Here is a 19,681-nt window from a genome sequence, read left to right on the forward strand (position 1 = left end):
CATAAACCCGTGCTGGCTGGGCCTGATGCCCTGGTTGTCCCGCACATGCCTTGTGAGCGCCCTCAAGATGAACTGCTCCATAATCTTCCCCGGCACCGAGGTCAGGCTGACAGGCCTGTAGTTCCCCGGATCCTCCTTCCGGCCCTTCTTGTAGATGGGCGTCACATTGGCCAGCCTCCAGTCGTCCGGGACCTCCCCCCATTAACCAGGCCTTAAAGCCTGTCTCCTCTTTATCTGTCTATATCAGCCTACAGGCGTCCTCTCTCCTTAAAACTGTGTCATGATCACCTCTTTAGACTATCTCAGTGCAACAGCATTGCTGTTACATAAGTCCAACCTATTCATCTAGGTTCCTTCTACAGCTAGAGGGACGGATGCTCTGCCAGTGCTAAACTCTCTGTTATCTGAGAGGGAATCTAGAGAACTAATTTAGGTTAGAGATGTTTTACTTTTGTATAGGTAAAGTGATAAAAATCCAGTAACAAAATACTATACATTTTAGTACTAAACTTAGTTTCTACACCATTCAAGGATAGTAATTGTCAAGACAACAGGAGCATGCATGTTGATTTTTAGAGCACTCAAAAAATATCTGTTAAATTAGAAGCTCATCTCAGTTTAACTGTGGTGTCACTCCACTAATTCAAACTCATAAAATATGCAGTGTTTACCGGCAAGAGCAATCTCACATAAAGAAAAAAATAATCAGCTACATCCTGTATGTACACACTAGTCATCTGAAAATACATATTATTTCTCTGGTCAGATGTTAGTTACGCATATTCTTTTTTTTACTGTATGCATTATTTATAAGAAAAAACTTAAGAGGTTGGCTATTGGGTAAATTTATATTGTCACATGCATGATAATTTTTAAAACCTACATTATTTACTGGAAAGACCTGCTAGATTGCTCCACTGAATAAATAGAAAACTTGGCACAGTCAACAATTTTGCAAATACATGTTTACATAATCCTTTTCACAGAAGTATGCACAATATTTTCAAGATCTGTTTGTGAATAGTGCTAATTAGAAAGGCAATTTATCTTCTAATGGACCCTAAAAGTGATTATGGTCTCCTCAGTTGTTCTTTCTTTGTTTACAGATTGTGACTCAAGAGATTTTTGGGAGTATCTCTTTTGTCAGTGTAGGTGGAGTGCTAAAAGTCCATGCATGTTTTTTTCTAGGGTGTTAAATCATGTTTCCTCCACTTTAAATATCTGTATTACATCAGTTTCAATATCAAAGAACTTTTGATTTACATATGTTATGAAAATGTCTGAAAGCAGTAGTCCCATTCTACTATTCTCCTATTTTCTCTTTCTCCCTATTTTTCTTGTAAGTTATTTCTGTGACCAATCTGGCTGTTAAATCTCAAACTTCTGGAAAAGTTTCATCTTGAGTTATACCTCCCAAAATGCAGATTTATGTAATTGAACTGCTAATTAATGAAGCTATGATATTTGTGACTAAAGTCAGATTCTTTGATATGATAATTTTGATGAAGCTCAACAGTATGTAAGCTTTTGGGTTTTATTTTTACTTCGTCACGCAGTCTTTGTTCTGCCTTGCACTGTATTGATGAAAGTCTACATTAAATGACTGGAAAATCCAATTTCTGTATTTATTTAATGTAATGAACATGCAATATATTTTTTAAGATTTGATAGGGTTTAGTTTCTATTAAAAAAAAAAGAAAAGAAAAAAAAAAAGGAAGGTGGCATTAGTTTGTGCCCCTATATTTGGATCTGATTTGAGAAGGGGTAACTTGCTTTCAAGGTACTGGTTTTGCCCAGCTTTCACCATGGCAGCTGAGCGGGCTCCCTAGTAGGAGTCAGTAAATAGTGAGGAGTGAGGCCTCAACAAGTTGTCTGCACATTTATGCAGATTGCCTAAGGAAAAACCTGCAGTGCTTGCTGTCACCCTGTTGTTATCTGAGAGGACGATCATTCTGACAGAGACAATTGCTGCCCCAACATTTCTGTTAATATAAAGATTGATTCTGCCCTTAGGCATGATTTTGAGGTCTCAGTGGAGCTCCTGAAGCTTTTTCTTTTCCCTTGTACATATTTGCTTCGCTTCTTTCATGCTTGGCATTAGTAAACGTATTTCAAAACATAGGAATTAAAATTGTAGACAAAGGATGTTGCTAGGTACTGTATTTCTCCAGATGGACCTTACTTGGAGGCCAGTGTGCGGATATATATTCAGAGAAAGACTACAGAAAATAAATATTAGGGATGGCCTTCAAGCAGGATCTGATGTTGAAATATTGTCACCATCACTGTAGGTTATTATCAGAGGGACAACATGTATTTTTAGTTGGGGAGGATTCTTGAACAGGATTTTTTCAGTATGTGGTTGGTTGGTTTTTATATGATAAAGCTTCAATTCCACTTCCCAAGGATATACATTAGTCCTTAGATAATCAGAACACTGGGAATGATTTGGTACGACAGCTGAAGAAAACATCTGTAATCCCTTCTGACAACCTAAGTTATTTAGTATTTTTAAAGTTAATTCGATGTTTCTGATTATAATCAACTTCAGAAATTCCTAGCACAAAACAAATCTGTTCTTAAAGAATTCAGTACTAGCTTATTATTTATTATATTTAGTTTCTCCACAGTAGGGCTTTTCAAGTTTTGTAAAAGAAGCTGGATATTAGTGCCAGAGGCCAGCAGATAATGAGATGACTTGTTCCACAACTAGAAGGGGCTATTAGAAAAATTAATTTTAAGATGTCAAATGTAGTACATATGCAGCTAAAATTAACAAAAAGATAGCATGTCATTTCCCCTATGTTATTTTTGTATTGCTATGATTTATTTCTGCAAACAGTAGTTGCTTGACAAAAACGCAGTTACTCCCTGAGTTGTGACAATGATTGAGAGCTGGCTGAGCATCCACCTGCTTGAGCAGGCCTGTTTTGTCACCAAATGCATGCTTCTGTAATCTACAAACCAAATGTAAGACAGTAAAATTTATTCAGGCAAGAAATACAAATTTGCCTCTCTCTGATCAGGATTCCCAACAATTCATCATTTTAATGTATGCTTTGCCTCAGCGTAAAAACATACTTACAGGGCTTTCATTTACTCTGATATGACATGTTGAACAAAGTAACACTAAGAGAACAAGTCCTGTTGCAGTTACCGCCACAGTTAACCTCATGAATTCTAACACTGAAAATAATTTACTGAAAATGACCCGTCGTAGTATCACCTGTTCAATGACCAGACAGAGGAGAGTGAAATCCCTCTTATGACACAGCTGCAGAACCAAATGCAGGGTCACATTTCGATATTGAGCTTGTTTTCACTTGCATTCTTTGTAGTCTGTGAACTTTTCACTTTGTTATTTAGTATGTTTGCTATATTGATTAGTAAAGGTTTTGTTAGTTCACAGTGCTGGAAAAGCACAGTAAGGCTAGAAATAAGCACCTCTTGTATCTTATTTGTTGTATTAAAAATAATCCTTTAGACACAATTTGGTTTTGTTTGTCTTTCCCAGCTGGAAGGAGGTCATCTAGATCTTCAAAGTTGACTCGGTATGAGTAAATAAATGGATATTTTACGTTGAGCATGGGAGACCATTTGTTCCTGTCGGAACCCAGTACTCTCTGACCAATCTTCTTTTAGATGTTCCATGTGTGGAAGGTTTAGTGTTTAATACCAGATTTACTTATTTGAAGTTATATGATGTTACACGGCATTTTTTAGTTAGCAGAGCAATGCAACAAGAAATTTAAATCACAATATCAGGACACATTGCACTTTGCAGAGTATAGCAATTTCAGTATACGGTTGAATCACGTGAATGTGATTCTCATTACTACTCTGAATAATACGCTCACTGTCATGACGCTGGGCGTCCCCAGTGGCCAGGAAGGACTACATGGAGTGAGAAGTCAGCTTGAGTCCGTTGCTATATTCAAAGGTCTTTTTGTTCATTTTTCTATTTTTCTTATACTCTATGTTTGGCCGAGGTGTGTACCTACCCCCCAGTGCTGGTCCGGCACATGCAGGAAGACATTTGCTCTCTTTTGATTAGCTCAGGGATGAACAGTTACACAGCTGGTCGGTTCACTCAATTGACATAACCAGTTGATCCATTAAACTGATTGCAGCTGGCTGATCCACTCAGCTGATACAGCCATTTATTTAGACCAAAGCCACCCTCTGGGCCTCTTCGTATGGAGCTAAGTTCAGCTTTCTTTGCAGCAGCAGTTGCCAGTCTCTCCCTACATCCTTCCCTGAGCTTCAGAAGCACGTTGCCCTTGGCCATCTCCTATGAGCCTTCTTCCATTGTAGGGGTTCCCTGATTGATCAGAGTTCCTCAAAATTATACACAATTATAATTTAATATCTGTCTACCATGTTATGAAAGTCTTAGGGGCACTTTTGCAAGAAATTCTTCCTTCTACAAGTAAATAAAGCTGTATCCCTAGTGCAGTTGATGGTTCCCTGCACACATGAACACAACAGGGTGTCTCATGGCAGTGAACTGCAGTGATAGTTCATTATATTAAAAACTCTTCAGACAAGCTGATTCTAATTGTCAGGATGACAGCAATCGCTGTGGATACTGACATTAAGTGTAACATGGATCAGACTAAAAAGACACGGTGAAATTTTTTGAGTAAATATTATGTTCAAGGAAACAAATAGATTACTAACATAACAATTGAATAAAAAGCCACACAGCTGTCATTCAAAAGCTATTTTTGAATTCAGGTCGGTCTGAAAGATTGTTTTGTCAGAAGGTTTTCCTGCAAGATTCACATAATCAGCAAGGAGGTTCCTGTCTTGTTTTTATCTAAATACAGGTGCAGAACTTACTCAAGATACAGAAGAGTCAAGTTTATATTTCCACCTGTTTGATTTTATTATTTGATTGGTCCATATTTGGATTAACAAACGCTGTGTGAAGTAGTGTAGATTAATTTAGATTTTCATCCTAGTTTCACCACAGTTTTGCTTGGCTGTAAGGAAAAAAATTAGCATGTTTGGACTTCTTTCTTATAACATACTTGCATATTTATTGGAGCAGAACGTGGAAGAGGTTTTTCTGTATCCCGGGTTAATATTACAAATACCCAGACAACAGTTAAACATGAGCTGTTTCAAATGTTGTTTCAATGAATGGCAAAATTCACCAGTGAAATAGAGTGCATCCCTTCCAGAAAATTCAATAGAACTATGAATGAAGCTCCTTAACAGACCTGAGGTCTGTATCTTCTCACGTCTTTGAGTAACATCCTACCTAAGCACTGATGAGCAGGCTCCTTCCCCCATTTTTAAAGACAGTTCCTAAATCTATCATTTTACTTTCATTGCTTTGCTTTTATAAACAGCAGCTGGAGAGAAGCAAAGTACTTCAAGTGCAACAAAATTGTGGTCATATGTAGTTCCCTTACTCTAGACCATTTTTGTGTTTCAAAGTTAAGGCTTTGGGGTTTATTTCTGTATCCTTCTGTATGTCTGTATCATATCTATTCAGGAAATGTATTTTCCATTCTGAAGAGGAAAAAAAAAAATCACAGTTACAGGCTGGAAGGAATGTATCCTAGATTGGGATGCAAAGCCAATGTTTTGAATTCTTGTATTAAATTTTGAAAGGTAAATTTATTTTGAAAGAATAAATTAACATTCTCGGAAAAAATCAGACTGCCACGTACTAGCTTTCCTGAAACGGAATATTTATCAAGTCTTAATGCATGGAAGTTTGCTAAAATATTTTCATGGGAAAATTAATTAGTTTGTCAGAATGCTAATTGTTTTGTCAGTGCCATAATATGTTTTCAGTCTGTATAGTAAATACTATTCTATTAATTGAATTGATTATTTACTATATTATATCTGATACTCATAAGAATAACAATATAAGTAATATTCTCTAAGGTTTTATATTCAGAGTATTTTTTTAACAAGCACCCATTGGTATGTACTTTAAAGAAATATATGTCTCTATGAAAGCCACAGTATAATAGAATCTGTTTTAATATACTGACATTTTCCTGAATACATATGAACATGTAGTTGTTCACAGACTTGGGAAAAGATAAATGCTAGAAAATTATATCAGAAGTACCCAGAATTGATAATTTTTAATAACTTAACATCCTTTTTGAAAAAAAAAAAAGTTCTGATTTCATGTTTATAATTATTTATAATCTGTGAGCCAAATAGTTATATGATAAATTCTAAAATATGCAAAATTCTGTACTCTTAACCAGATGGCAATAATATATCCATAGCATTTGATACTTTTTAAACTTATTTTAGGGGTATAATGTTAGTGGAACACACTTTTATACTGAACGCAAAAATATTCCCTTCTGTTAATTAATATGTATTCATTCTTTGGTTGACTCCGAATGAAAACATTCTATTCTTCTACTATAAAATCTGTATAAAATGTATTTTTCTTTCTTGGATAAGAATCATTTACAGTTTTGGACCTCTTGAGTGAAATCTTGGCCCTGTTGTGGAGAACAGGGATTTGCTGCTGCGGTGGGACCAGGCTCTCTTCCCATGTGCCTTATTCATTAGTCACGATAGTCCAGGCACGGCTGACCTGAGGCACTTGAGCCAGATACAGCTCGGAAGTCAAAGGCAGCATTTGTAGTAGGGCTGTGGCAAATGACAGTTTAGAGATGTGTGGTTGCATGAGGGCTCCTGGATAATCCCTTGCTGTGGAAAATGAGCGGGTAAGAACCATAGAGGCTGGCCATAAGCACGTAGGGATCCATTTATACATCCTACTCCATCCTGTCTTTCAGTGAAGAGGTAGGGATCCCTGGAAAGCCCCTCCAATGTCCTGCCTGTGGACTACAGCACACCTAGAGCCGCCTCCGTGTCTGTCTCTCCAGCGTGTGGAATGAATCTTGTGGCTCTTGATCCTCTTAGTATTTTGGGAATGTGGTTCATGGAGTCAGGATTGTTGATACTATATAAGCTGTATTGCTTTTGGCTCCAGTTTTAAAATAATGCTTTCTTGCATATTTTTTCTCTGATGCACTGGCTCTTAAACTGTGCAGTTCAATAGAAAGAGATTTAGCAGTTTTCTCTTTATATTACTTAGTGACACAGAAATATTTAGTTTAGTGATTTAGTGAACTGCATACGGGGCTAGACTAATCTGGTTCCTCTCCGTATCACCCAAAAGTCTTCAGAAAAGGTTGGCATTTGGATTTTAGCATCGTGTGTTCCATCTTGGTCTGCACAGGTGCTTGTGTTTCTCACAACAGTGAAGAGTGGTACAATAGTCCTTTAACACTTAGGCCTAGATTTGATGCAGTCAGACTGAGTGATGCCAAAAAGGAGTGCCCAGGTCTGCTTCAGTTACCATCAGGGTAGAATAAGGAAGCCAATCCACCTACTTGGTACGATGAGCTTTGTAGCTGAATTATGGATGGAAAGTTTTCTAAATCCAGAAAATAAGATTCGTTTCATCTGTTAGCCTTTCTCATAATAATACAGACTCTTGAAATTTTCCTGTTCGTACTAGCATATACATACATGCACAGTGTGCATGTAATGTGTGTGTATCTCTATATAGTGCATGTATATATAAAGGTAGTGTGTGCGTATAGGTAGTATACGTATGAGTGACTCCTAAAGGAACTACCAGATAATCTTTCCACAGTATTTCAGCATTTCTGATGTGTTTCACATAAGCTCATGCATTTTCTGGAGAGCTGTTAGAGCAGTATGGACGTTGCCAGAGAGCAGAGATTGCAACGTGGTCAGCTCTGCTCTTGGGCCCAGACTGTTTCTTGGCTGTCTCAAAGCTTGCACTGGCACAGGTAGTGAATGGGAACCCAAAGCGTGTGTTGTCATTAAAGACATAGCAACTGTGTTTTTCCAAAGAGGTTGCTTGGGGTTGGTTTTCATTTTTAATGCAGTCTTCTGAGTCTTTTCTTGTTATGACCTTCACAAAATCATTGCAATAACAGTATTCAATCTCAGTTTGCATCAATGCAAATATACTGAAGGAAGGTTTCGCAAAATGCTGTTGCCTTTATGTAAAGCTGTTTTCCATTTTTGTTTAAGTTATTGTGTCTGCTTTTTTTGAATTTTGAATAACTTTTAGATCTAGGTTTACTTCAGTATTTTGGTGCAGTTACTATTTCATTACAAATATATATATATTTTTAGTTTACTCTTCCAGGTAAAACTTATGTAAGGGGGTGACATTTTCTGAGTAGAAAGTTACACTATCCCACCAATATTAGAAGAATCCAAGTTGGACATATTATATTGGGCCTACCTTCTCTTAATGGTGTCTACAAGGGAGCAGTAAAGAGTTATCTTCTACTGGAGTATTATATACTATGCAAGGATTACTTTCTTTTTTCCTCGAAAGGGTATTGAATCAGTTGAACTGCAGAATTCTAGCTTCATGGTTGATTTAGGTGGCAAAAAGACCCAGAGTCGCACTGAGCTTTTAAAAGGCAGAATATATTGAAGAAAAGTGCTAAATAATTTTAAATTACAGAATTTTACTACTTCAGAAAAGAGCAGGTATTTCAAACTAATATTTGTATCAGTGTCATTTTGTCCATGTCTTAATTTAGGATTCCTGCAAGTTTTGAGAGACTTTAATTTTTTTTCGAGTGCTTTGGCCAATGATATAGGCTTATTCTGAAGAATCTTTATGCTTTTAATTTTTTTTAATACAACTTTTATTGAATGACTGTGTGAAATTTCTTTATGAAATGGATATCTGCATATTTTGAATTTAGGACTGAAAGTTCCCTGTGGAACTTTCGTATGACAAATTAATATCAATATTTAACTTTGTAAAATATGTGACTCTTGGCAGGAGATGGAAAAGTTTTGGCAAGTACACACTGAAAGATGGACTCAGTTTTTAATGTTTTCTTCCCTTGTGATTGCATTCTCCTACCTGTACTATTCTTTATTTTCCTTCTACTCTTTGTTCTTAAAAAAAAAATACACTATTCATTGAATAGTTAAGAAAAAAGTTAAAAGGAAAAATGTTGAAATGTATTCTTTTCTATAGCTATCCATCCTGTATCCCTACCCTTAGTGTGAGTTAGAGGATCTTCGCAAGCTTCTGTTTTTTTCTGATTCCTAAAAGGCACAGCCTGGAGTAAGGACATTTTTCATGCTGCTTCATGAGTTACCTATATTACACAAGAGAGAGGGAGACTCGTCAGTTTTATTCCCCAAACCATGGCACTGATTGTAGGTCCTCTCCAGTCCTGGAGAAGCCTTTTCTTCCTCCTCTGATCTATTTCTTTTCCATTTCCTCTCTTAGTTTCACTATTCCCTTTGTCTCCCTTTTGCATTGCTCTGTCGTGCACTGAAATTTACTTACTATATTTTTCAAGTAATCTTTTATGAGTCACTTAGAGTAATTATCTGCTGAGTGTTGTCTGGATACAGGCCTCAGGCTTCTGAGGTCTCCTGGGTCTTCCTGGCATTTCAAGCTAAGGATTATCATTTTGTTAAATCATGGTGTTTGGTGCTCCCTTCTGTTTTAGAAGGCATCCATTTCTACATCAGCTCTGGCTATTTTTGCGATGAAAGGGCTTAACAGTATTTAATGGACAGGCCAGAGCACCACTATTGAAAATCCAGGGTAGCCCGAGTCCACCGATTGCCTAGAATTAGTTTGCACTCCAGGCTCCTACAACTTCATGTGAAAGCCAGGAACTTTTAGGATTTTAGAAATTCTTCCTACCGCTTACTAGGCCAGCAAGGCTTAGGAGTGAAAAGCACATAAAAATGCTGCCTTCAGAAAAGCTGGATTCTGGGGACGGTAACATTCCCTTTTTAATCTGATTTAATACACTTGGTTTCTCTGCTTGTTGTAAGTAATATCCTTATAGAAGTTGTTTATCATGGCAATGAAACAGTTTCACTAGCATAGTGTAACTGTTCAATTCCTGTTGCTGTTTCAATTGCATTAATCATGCAAAAAAATCTTTTGTAGGATGCATTATTAAACTAAATAATGGTGTGTTTTGGCAAATTTAAAGTACCCCCTCTATTAAAGTGACCTATGTTAATTCTCTGGGAATCATGAGACGTGTGCTAGGTCTTCTGGATTTTTTTCAAGAAAGAAAATAAGGATTTCATCTATCTGATGATAAATATTTGCAGTTTTGCAATTACCACCATATGTGGTATCACAAATAAATAATGGCTCAAAGTCTTTTGCACGTATTTTTGTTACTGATGTAACTTCCTTTGTCTGTAATGAGAATTATTATTATTATTTTATTTGAGAATAACTAACTATTCTGTTGTGATCCAGCTGTGTCATTTAAGATTAATGCTTTAGAGGAAAGAGAAACTAAAGAAAACTCTTCTTTTGTGTAGAATTATAATTTATAAGAAGAAATATGTCCATATTTTATGAGGATTCCAAGAACATTGTCACATGTTTGTACCTAATGCTTGACATACCCAGTTTAAAACAGCAATTTTTGTTCAGAGTTCTTATTCTTCTTAAACTGATTTAGTTATACTGCTAACTTCCTCTAAATACATCTCTAAATATCTAACCAAATGACCTATTTCTGTAATTTTTTCAGCCCTTTAGCTTGCCACAGTATCTCATTTTTAATTCCAGTCACTATTCAGAGCTCACATGTCCCATTACAAAGGTGTGGTTTTAGTTGGATGATTGGCTTAAAACATTTTATGGCTTTATTTAAGTAAATCTTCTTCTGATTTTATTCTTGTTTCACATTTATCACTTGCCTAAATTGCCACAGTTCATTTTCTCTATAAGTAATTGAGTTCATATGTTGTTAAAAAATGTGTTACTGAGATGGACATATTGACATTGTAACTATATATGTCACAATCATTTTATCCCTAAACATTGTAAAAATGTAAAAAGTCTTACTGAGCTCAGTGAGGTTATTTGCATACAAAATTATTCATATGCCTATCTTCATATACCGATAGAGCCTATATATGGAGCATATGCTATGAAAAAATTTACCTATTTACAGGCGTAAAGCTGCTGATGTCCAAAACACACTAAATCGGGTGGGAGGGAAAATTTTGATCAGGAGAACTTGGCAAACATCCACTGTATCTGAAAACACCATAGAGTTTGCAATGTCAATATACTGCAAAGGAACGCTACGGGTTAAAATCCTTCCATTTTATTTCTAAAAGCCCCATATAAAGTATACTATACTCAGACTCAGTATTTCTGATCTACTGGTGTCTTGGTTCCACCATCTGCTTTTACGAAACTATTTTTACCTTAACAAGTATCAGTGGCTGCCATTGAGTGGCGCTTTGATGTGCAGTCAATCACAGACGAGAAAAAAATTGCACAATAGACCATAATTTCCTGCCTGATCGTAAGCTCAGCCTTGTGTGCTGGGAGGTTTCCTTCGAACTAATTGGCAAATGCACTGGCACAGGGAGTGATTGGCTGCAGCTGTGTGCCTGTTTTGTCAGAAAGACAGAAAGAAAGGAAATCTTGAGAAGTATTGGCGTGTTCGTGAAATTGAGATGGATCTTCTTCTGGGAATATTCATAGTTAGAATGAAGAACTTGGGTTTTTTCAGCAAAAAAGACTGCCTGTTCTTTCAGGCCTCAAAATAGGTTTTGAAAATGAGCAAATCCCATAGAAGACTATGTTGCTCTTTAGCATCATTCCTCCTGACAGCAGGAACAATGGAAACACAGCACATGGCGCAAAATAATAATACTGGCCTACCAGATTTTCTTCAGAGAGCTGAAAGACTTGGTCAGCACAATCAGCATTTAAACCAAACAAAGTTAAGATAGATTCTGCTGTTTCAAACTGTATTGCGCCTCACATGCCTCACAGAAATGGTGGTGCGTTTCTATCTTCCACCACCATCCATGGGTGTAAGGTGTGCAAAACGGGATTTTTGCAAGAGAATGTGTGGAACTGCTATGCAGATACATCTTGGTAGCAGTGTTTCCCATTCCCAAAGGTTAGATGCAGCCTGCACTTGCTGCCTCTCACTAAGCTTCAGCTTTTCCAATGTAAAGCAGAAAGTAGCCCATGTATAGAGAATTACATGTAATGAAACACAGATTTATTGTTCTGCTTGTTCAGAAATTTTAACTTCATGCCTTGTTAGTCAGAATGAAAATTCTGAGCTTCTGTTTTTTGGGGGAAAAGTCTAAATTTTGATCTAAGAAAAATGAAAGGCATATTTTAACTTAAAAATTGTTTTAAATAAGCTTTCGCTTCAGCAAGAAGGAACTGATTCATCCTGTCATCATCAATTCAGCTGTTGTTTCACATTTTAATTTATGTGGATCTTGCTTTTGTCAAAGCAAATCTTTTAAATCCTTTTCTTTATCTGACATTCATTAAATGATACAAGCCTGCAAAATCTTTGACTTCAGTACATTACATTTGCCAAAGGAAATGTGCTCTTCCAGGGGAACTATGACCTGAACTAGATTCTGATATCTGAGATATTTTGATCTATCGTGGCGATAAGCTAAAACTTCAGATTATGAGGCCTCCTTTTTAATGGTGAAATTACTTTATATAGCTATCTTAGTCTTTAATAAAAAACCCTATAGTTTCTTAGCTTTCTAGTGAAATATACCTCGAAATTATAGGCCTGCAGGCCTTGATATATCTAACTTCATATCAGCTATTGACCTAGATCTGACAGACAGAGACAGAAATCATTATGTCATCTTCCTCCAAGTTGCTGATGTATGGGATAGTAAAGGTAAATCCAGCAAAACAGATTGGTAGAGAATTGGTAAAGTGGCAAGAAACTTACACAGTAAATTTGTGGCACAGCATAGCTCCACATGGTCTTCACTATTTGGTGTGCATATCTATAATATATATACACACTCTATCCTTTGGCTCTGCTTAGTATTGATTTGAAAAAAACAACAAAACAGAAGCAAAGTTGATTGTACGGTATCTGAAATGTTTCCCAACTTTTATCCCATCGTATTCAGCTGATGTACTATATACATCACCATTTATCAATCTGAGGCCTCCTACTGTATTTTGGCATTTCATTATGATTTGGAGGTTTTAATTTTTCATATTTGTAATAGTATTTCAGTCATGTGCCCAGTAACCATATTCTGTGAACTGGAGTCCTTACTCTCATCCCATTCAGCAAGTTCATGTCTACGTCTGCTCAGTCAATAAGGATTTCACTCTGTACTGAAATAACAACATTCTGAATTGGAGATTTTGTACATACATATATATAATCTATATATATATATCTATGTACACACCCACTTTTAGACATCTAATATAATTAAGGGGTGATTGTAATGACTGTATTGCATATATTTCAAATAGGTCCAATTAATTTCTGTGTGTTCAAAGAATATACTGAATTCATAGCATTCTGGCGTGACACTGGGATATTCGAAATTGTGTTTCTTTTTTCCAGCTAACTAGCAGTTTTACAGTAGAAATGATAGACTATTTTTGGCAGTCAATTTGGGCCATATGTTTTTGCCTGGCTAAAGTGGCTGCTGGATATTTTTGTGTGTCAGGGACTTAGAGGTATTTAACGTGGGAGTGTTTGTTATTTGGGTGTGAGATAGATAGCAAAAGTAAATGTTAAAAAAAAACAACAAAGGGGGGGAAGAGCTTTGAAAAACTGAAGAGGGAGAAAATTATCTTTGAAATATAGTAAATCTTCAAGCTTAGCTACAGGAATGTCTTTTAACTAATTCAGAAGAAAAGTTGGGCACACATTTCTATTACACAATTGCAAATTTCTTTGGCAACCCATCTCTTTTGATTTAAGGGGTTACATTTTACTGTCAGAGGAGCAAACAGCTAAGAGTTTTACTAAAGCTAGTGTAATTATTTAGGATCTTTAACTAGTCTTTACATTACGTCTTTAACAGATGTAATTTTGCCAAAAGAATTTAACGTGGACCTGTCAGGGTAAATTCCAAGTTGCTACAGAAGTGCTGTATGTTTTGGAACAAAAAGTGTTTTTCAAATGTTAAAAGGCAGGGACATTTTAAAATTGTTTCAAGACTGTCATGTCTTTCTGAAAAGTTTGGAGCTGAAGCAGGCTGCCTGTGTGCAATGTGGGCAGTCCTTCTTCTTGCAGGCCAGGGATGCCTGTCAGGAGGCAGGAGGCATCGTAGTCCTGCCAGCCCCTGCACCGGTGGGAAGCCAAAGGCCGTGGAGCCAGAGGCTCAGTCCCACACAGAGGTGAAGCGCCCAGCAAGGCCTGAGAGTCCGGGTTTAACCACATTTACTGCTGCATTACCGATTTCTGTCGGTGAGGCGGCAGGAGGAGGAGGAGGCCAGCTGTGCTGGCACCGGCAGGGTGGAGTGCCATTCACACGACCCGCCTGGGCCAAATTGCATCTTGATTAAGGAACAGGAGCCTGGTTCCCAGCAGCAGCACTCTGCCCCCCCCCGCCCCCCACACGCACGCACACACGCATGCGCACGCGCGCCATTTTAGAGCATGTTTTGAGACTCTCACATTTGCCGTGGCTGAAGAGATGTTACATTTCCTCTTACACTGCACTGACCAGGGCAGAGCGGCGGTTGGGGCCGGGGCTGGAGCTGGGGCCTGGCAGGCAGGAGTGCAGCCCCACAACGGGGTGGGCGAGGCTGGGCACGTGGTGAGGGACAGAGTTCCACTGCCAGATCAATACAAGGTGAAAAGTCAGGTCACATCCATGCGAGAAGCCCAGGCAGGAACAGCAACAGGCTGGCCTCGGCAAGGGCCTGGCCTCGGCAAGGGCCCTGCTGTGGCGTCGCTGAGGCAGGGGCTGACAGACCCGGGGGGCTGACAGAGGGCCCTGGGCCTTGGGCAGAGTGGGGAGCCACCCGGGGAAGCCAGGCGGGGACAGTCAGGGCTGGTGGTGCCCCCAGTGCCCTGATAGTGTTTTTTCAGGCCATTCTGCAGAGCAATCGTCCTCCTAAGTCTGCTCTGCTATTGCAGTAATTTTACTGTTGAGAAGATGGGTCTCAGGGAGGAGAGATCATGCCCACAGTTCAAAAGAAAAGCAAAGCATCAGGAAGCAGGGTGAGGTTAGCGTTTAAAGGTGAAGGGCAGGGATATGCCTATCCCAGAACATCAAAGCTCTTTTTTGTGCTAGTAGAGAACTATTTATCAGTAAAACGGGTAAATTGGAAAGATGCTCAAGGAAAAGAGGCTGAGGCATGTAGCCTTAAAATTGAGTGCTCAGTCATGAAATATAATTTCATTTGCGCATCGTGTGTTTTAAAACAAATCAGAACGTGATTGTAATGATACTGGGATCCCCAGACGTGGAATGAGTAAAAGCAAAGAAACCTAGAGATTCGAAAACTAGCATAGACCTGTAAACACCAAGGAAATAAGCTCTATTATGTTTCTGTTCTCCAAAGCAGCTGGCTTCATCCCTTCCCTTCAAGCAATGCACATGGCTATACTGCATACAGCCATGTACTGGGCTAACACTGTCCTGGACTATAACAATGTTCATTCCCTTGAGTTTTGGCTTGTTTTTATTTATAGTAGCTCTTGTAGAAATTAAACAAAGTGAAAACAAAGATTTCCATGTTGGTAGGTGGGTGGGTAGGTATGTTTTCTCTGAGACTTCTGGGTTTTTTGTATGTGGAACTAATCTGTTTCTATATAGCCATTCCAATGGTGTAGATACCATTTTTATCCATATTATAATATGCATTGTATAAATTTTTATACTCGTTTGTCCTATACTGAACGACTAACAAACTTAATGAGGTTAGAAAGCTCCTTCCTTAGTGAAGTGTGACAGCTGCCTTTTTTATCATACATCTATTTATTATACAGAGTGGATCTTCAGCTGTCCACCAAAGCTTCTAGTATTTAGCAGAATGTAGATACCATAAGAACAATGTGTTAATTTTCCTGGGGAACTGCAAATGAGCATAACTGTTAAAATAGTGGAATCTCACTATTGCAGCCCTCACCTTGCAGTCCCCTTTACTGCCTTAAAGCTATTGCAATAGTCCTACTTGAGGTTTTCTGACCCTTTCATGAATTTAATTGAACTCATGCAGTCTTTGCAAAAATACTGGCCCATTCTTTCACAGGACAGGGGTAATTTAAAAGCTGCAAGAGTATACATTTTTTAAAAAATGTAATACTTCTTATTAATATGGAAAGCTGTAGCATATAGCTGGAAATATGTAGAGTTTAAAGACTCTTATCCGTATCCAAGCACATTAAAGAACAGTATGTGTCTATTTAAAATGAAACATGAATTTAGCTTGATTCTGTATCAAGGAAGTTCATGGCAGCTTTGTGCTGACATAAGCAGCCAGTAAATCAGGACAAAAATAGCTAGGAAAATAGCATTTTTAAGAGACTTTTTAAGGAAATGCCAACATAATTGTAGTGTTAGGTTAGCTAGCTATGCATTCCTCCAACTTTAAAGAGAATTTGGGTATAGTAAAACTGAGTGAATTATTCACAGGAAATAATTCACTGGACAAATTTAGCTTGTCTCTTGGATTAAGAGGCATACTTCCTAGAACAAAATTAGGTTACTGTGAGAATTGCTGAGTTTAAAATTTGCCTCACTGCAATACAAGAAAGCAACTGCATGTGCATGCATAGTTCTGAAGGAAAAAAAGAGTACTGCTGAGCTGTTGTCTTTTTTATTTGCCTCTATTCTTGGTTTGGATTACTTGGTAGTGAAGAAGAGTCAGGAGGAAACTGTTAACCTGCCTACTTGCTAGATTTTACTCAGTGTTACATTCTATGGAGTACATGTATGGAAATACAAACCCAGGGCATCTACAAAAGAGCTGCCATAGTTGTTCAGAACAAGAGTCTGTTTAACCCCATGTATTATTATCTCCAACACTGACTGTAAACAGAGAGACCCTTCTGAAGAAAGACAATAGCGCAAGCATAGATGATATTTCTCCCTGATGTTCTCACAGCTATTTTTAACTCAAATGACAGGAGCTCTAAAACATATTTTCCTAAGAATGGGAAAAATATCTTGTGACGATATCTGTTACTTTTTATTGTCCTTGCAGTGATACGTTCCTCTTTGGCTCAGAACATGACTGGAAGACATAGCGCTTCTAAGCTCAAAACCTACATATAAACTATTTATTTCTTACTAGTATATATTATCCCCTCTTTTTCAGTAGAAAGATTACTGAGCTGCCTAGGCAGTAACTGCCAGTTTCTTTTCTGCCCTTGAGCCGAAGTTACACAACCTGCATCTACCACTTCTCTGGCAGAGTTTTCTGGAGGGTTTGTTGCAAATAGCGTAAGCAAACACCTCATTTTTGTCTGTTTTGAACCTAGCTCCTACAAGGCTAATATGATGCCCCCTAAACGTTGCAATGGAAGTGAGTGCCCAATCCCGACTCACCCTTTCCATGATGCTCATGACTTTGTAGAAAACTATCATCAGGTACAAATGTAGCATTTATGAATACTGCTGTATTGCTTTCCATAAACGGTTGTTTGAATAAAAGTCAATCATGATTTTTATTTAAAAAGGAAATAAAACAATCAAATATCTCAATCTTAAAATTTGAGTTAATAATCAAGACATAAAAATGTCTCGTTTTTTAATGATATTAATTTAGTGTTAGCTAGAACTAATTTTTTTATGATATTTTTTATGATGTTCATTTAGTGTTAGCTAGAACTAAAGATGTTTCCATGAGAGAGTTTATTCCTTGCTAAGGAGAGAAATAACCTCACCAAGGATGGAGTTTTATAGACATTGTTTATGTTAGATTACTATATTGCTCTCTATGTGTGACTACATCATAAAATCATTTGTTAGGTGAAGATAATTTGCAAATGATCAGAAGGAACCAAATTACTCTAGCTTAATGAGTTGCCACTTATTGCCTGTGTAGGCTCTTTTTCTGCTGTGGCTGTGAAGTTGGCTTACATTAAAGTGCATTAATTTTATTTCACAAATGCAGTGATCGAGGAGGCCTAATGCTGCCAGTTATTATGGCTCAGCAGTGAGTGGCAACTCATTAAGTCATGGTTAACTTTGTTGCATAAACCGGTCAGTCTGGACCTGGTGCAAAATATTCAGCAGGCCATTTTGCCAGGAAAACATCATATCAATGCATCAATATCTGCAACAGCAACCCGCTCATCTCAAGGTAGTGTTTAAGGTGTTGATTTTCAGCCATACAGCCGGAAATGTGTGAAATCATTATCTCCGAGACACTATCTCACTCCTTATGTAGACAGCAGAGGTTCTGTGGTTAGATTTCCCTCTTTATAGAAGGGAATTGTTGGCAGATGTTCAGTGCAAGGGCATCAAGATTCAGGATCTTGCTGTCTCAACTTGGCTCCAGTTTGTCAGAATTTGGCAACTTTTTGATGAAAAGACATCTGTTTGAGAGTTTTCTTGGAGAGAACTGAGGATATTTTTGCTAACTGATGAAAGGGCTACATGAATTCCTGTGGGACTGGTTATTCTAATGCTGATGAGATTTTATTTTATCCCATATATATGTCAAGAAAAAAATCATGCAAGCCAGTTGGCCAGAGCTTTGTGACGGTGACAGCAGCCTCCAAAGCAGGACTTGATGTAGTGGAAGCAGGGTAGAAATTAAAATGCAACTGACTGAACTGGCCTGCTCTCCAGCGCTCCTGGGCGCAAAAAGTGTTGGGAAGATCTCCTATTCTAATGCAGAACCTAGATACACAAACCTGTGAAGAAAAAGACTGCAAACAGTTCCAGGCTGCTGGAGTTGCTGTGGAAAGACACTTCAAAGAACTTTGCACAAAGTTATTTAACCATTTAACTGGACTTTCAGTAACACATGCTGACTGCTGTTTAATAAAAGCCTGCCACAGCTCTGAGCTATTCCTTTACAGTCCTGACCTCAGCTTGCATAATCTCCCCCACTCATCTTTTTCTTTCAATTTTTTGTTCCTCTTTAATATTTTGCTTTACTTCTTTCCTTTTTGCAATTCCCTTGACACGCTGAAATCCGGGAAATAACAATCAAAAGTTGTGGAACAAGATTTACTGCCGTCACATTATATTGTGTTCTGCTGCTAGTTTGTCACACTATGTATATCCTACAGTTGCATTTCTACAGTTTAGGTTGTAGAAATTCCAGGCAGCAACTGACATGCACTCAGCGTTTATGAAGTGCCTGCAGATGTATCTTATGTTCATTAAATATAAAGATTAAAATAATAGAACAGTATCTTGCTGTATGATTGAGGATGCAAGAGCCCCAAGCATCTGAATTTTTTTTTTTATTTATTGAAATAAAAATGATACTTAGAACAGCTGCCTTCAGCCTATGCCTTAAGAGGTGATGCGCAGTTGTGCCATAACAGAGGGACTTACAGAACATTTCCACAGTACTCTAGCAGGTGGTGAGGATTTTACATTACCTTGATTTCTACCTTCTCTTCCTTTATTTATCCTTTCTGTGCATTTTCCTGTTTTTAATCTGCTCTAAACTGGTTAGTTGTACTGGATAAATTATTATTCACAGTTTATGAGAAAGATTTAATATTGAAAAGGAAGGGATAATACTTTCTAATGTGAAATAGTCTAGATGTAGGTTTTTGAGCTAAGAAGGGCTGTGTTCTCAAGTGATGTGCTGAGCCAAAGAGGAACTGATCACCACAGTCAGATGCTGTCACAAGACTTTTTTTCCCAGTCTTAGGGAAATACATTTCAATGGTCTTGTCATCTGTCC

The 19,681-nt window shown here is 37.8% G+C and overlaps 1 protein-coding gene across 1 annotated transcript in view; it reads left to right on the top strand.

The window, feature by feature from the left end:
* The first annotated feature begins 11,835 nt into the window (after positions 1-11,835).
* Positions 11,836-19,681, top strand: part of PARK2 (parkin RBR E3 ubiquitin protein ligase) — a 657,679-nt gene continuing 649,833 nt past the window's right edge. Inside the window, exons 1-3 of the mRNA XM_009320759.1 lie at positions 11,836-11,963; positions 12,607-12,722; positions 14,094-14,267. Coding sequence (XP_009319034.1) covers positions 11,836-11,963; positions 12,607-12,722; positions 14,094-14,267 — 418 coding nt within the window. The remainder of the gene's footprint in view (positions 11,964-12,606; positions 12,723-14,093; positions 14,268-19,681) is intronic.

This window comes from Pygoscelis adeliae, unplaced genomic scaffold (assembly GCF_000699105.1).
Source record: "Pygoscelis adeliae isolate BGI_AS28 unplaced genomic scaffold, ASM69910v1 Scaffold33, whole genome shotgun sequence".
In the NCBI taxonomy this organism is placed as follows: Eukaryota; Metazoa; Chordata; class Aves; order Sphenisciformes; family Spheniscidae; genus Pygoscelis; species Pygoscelis adeliae.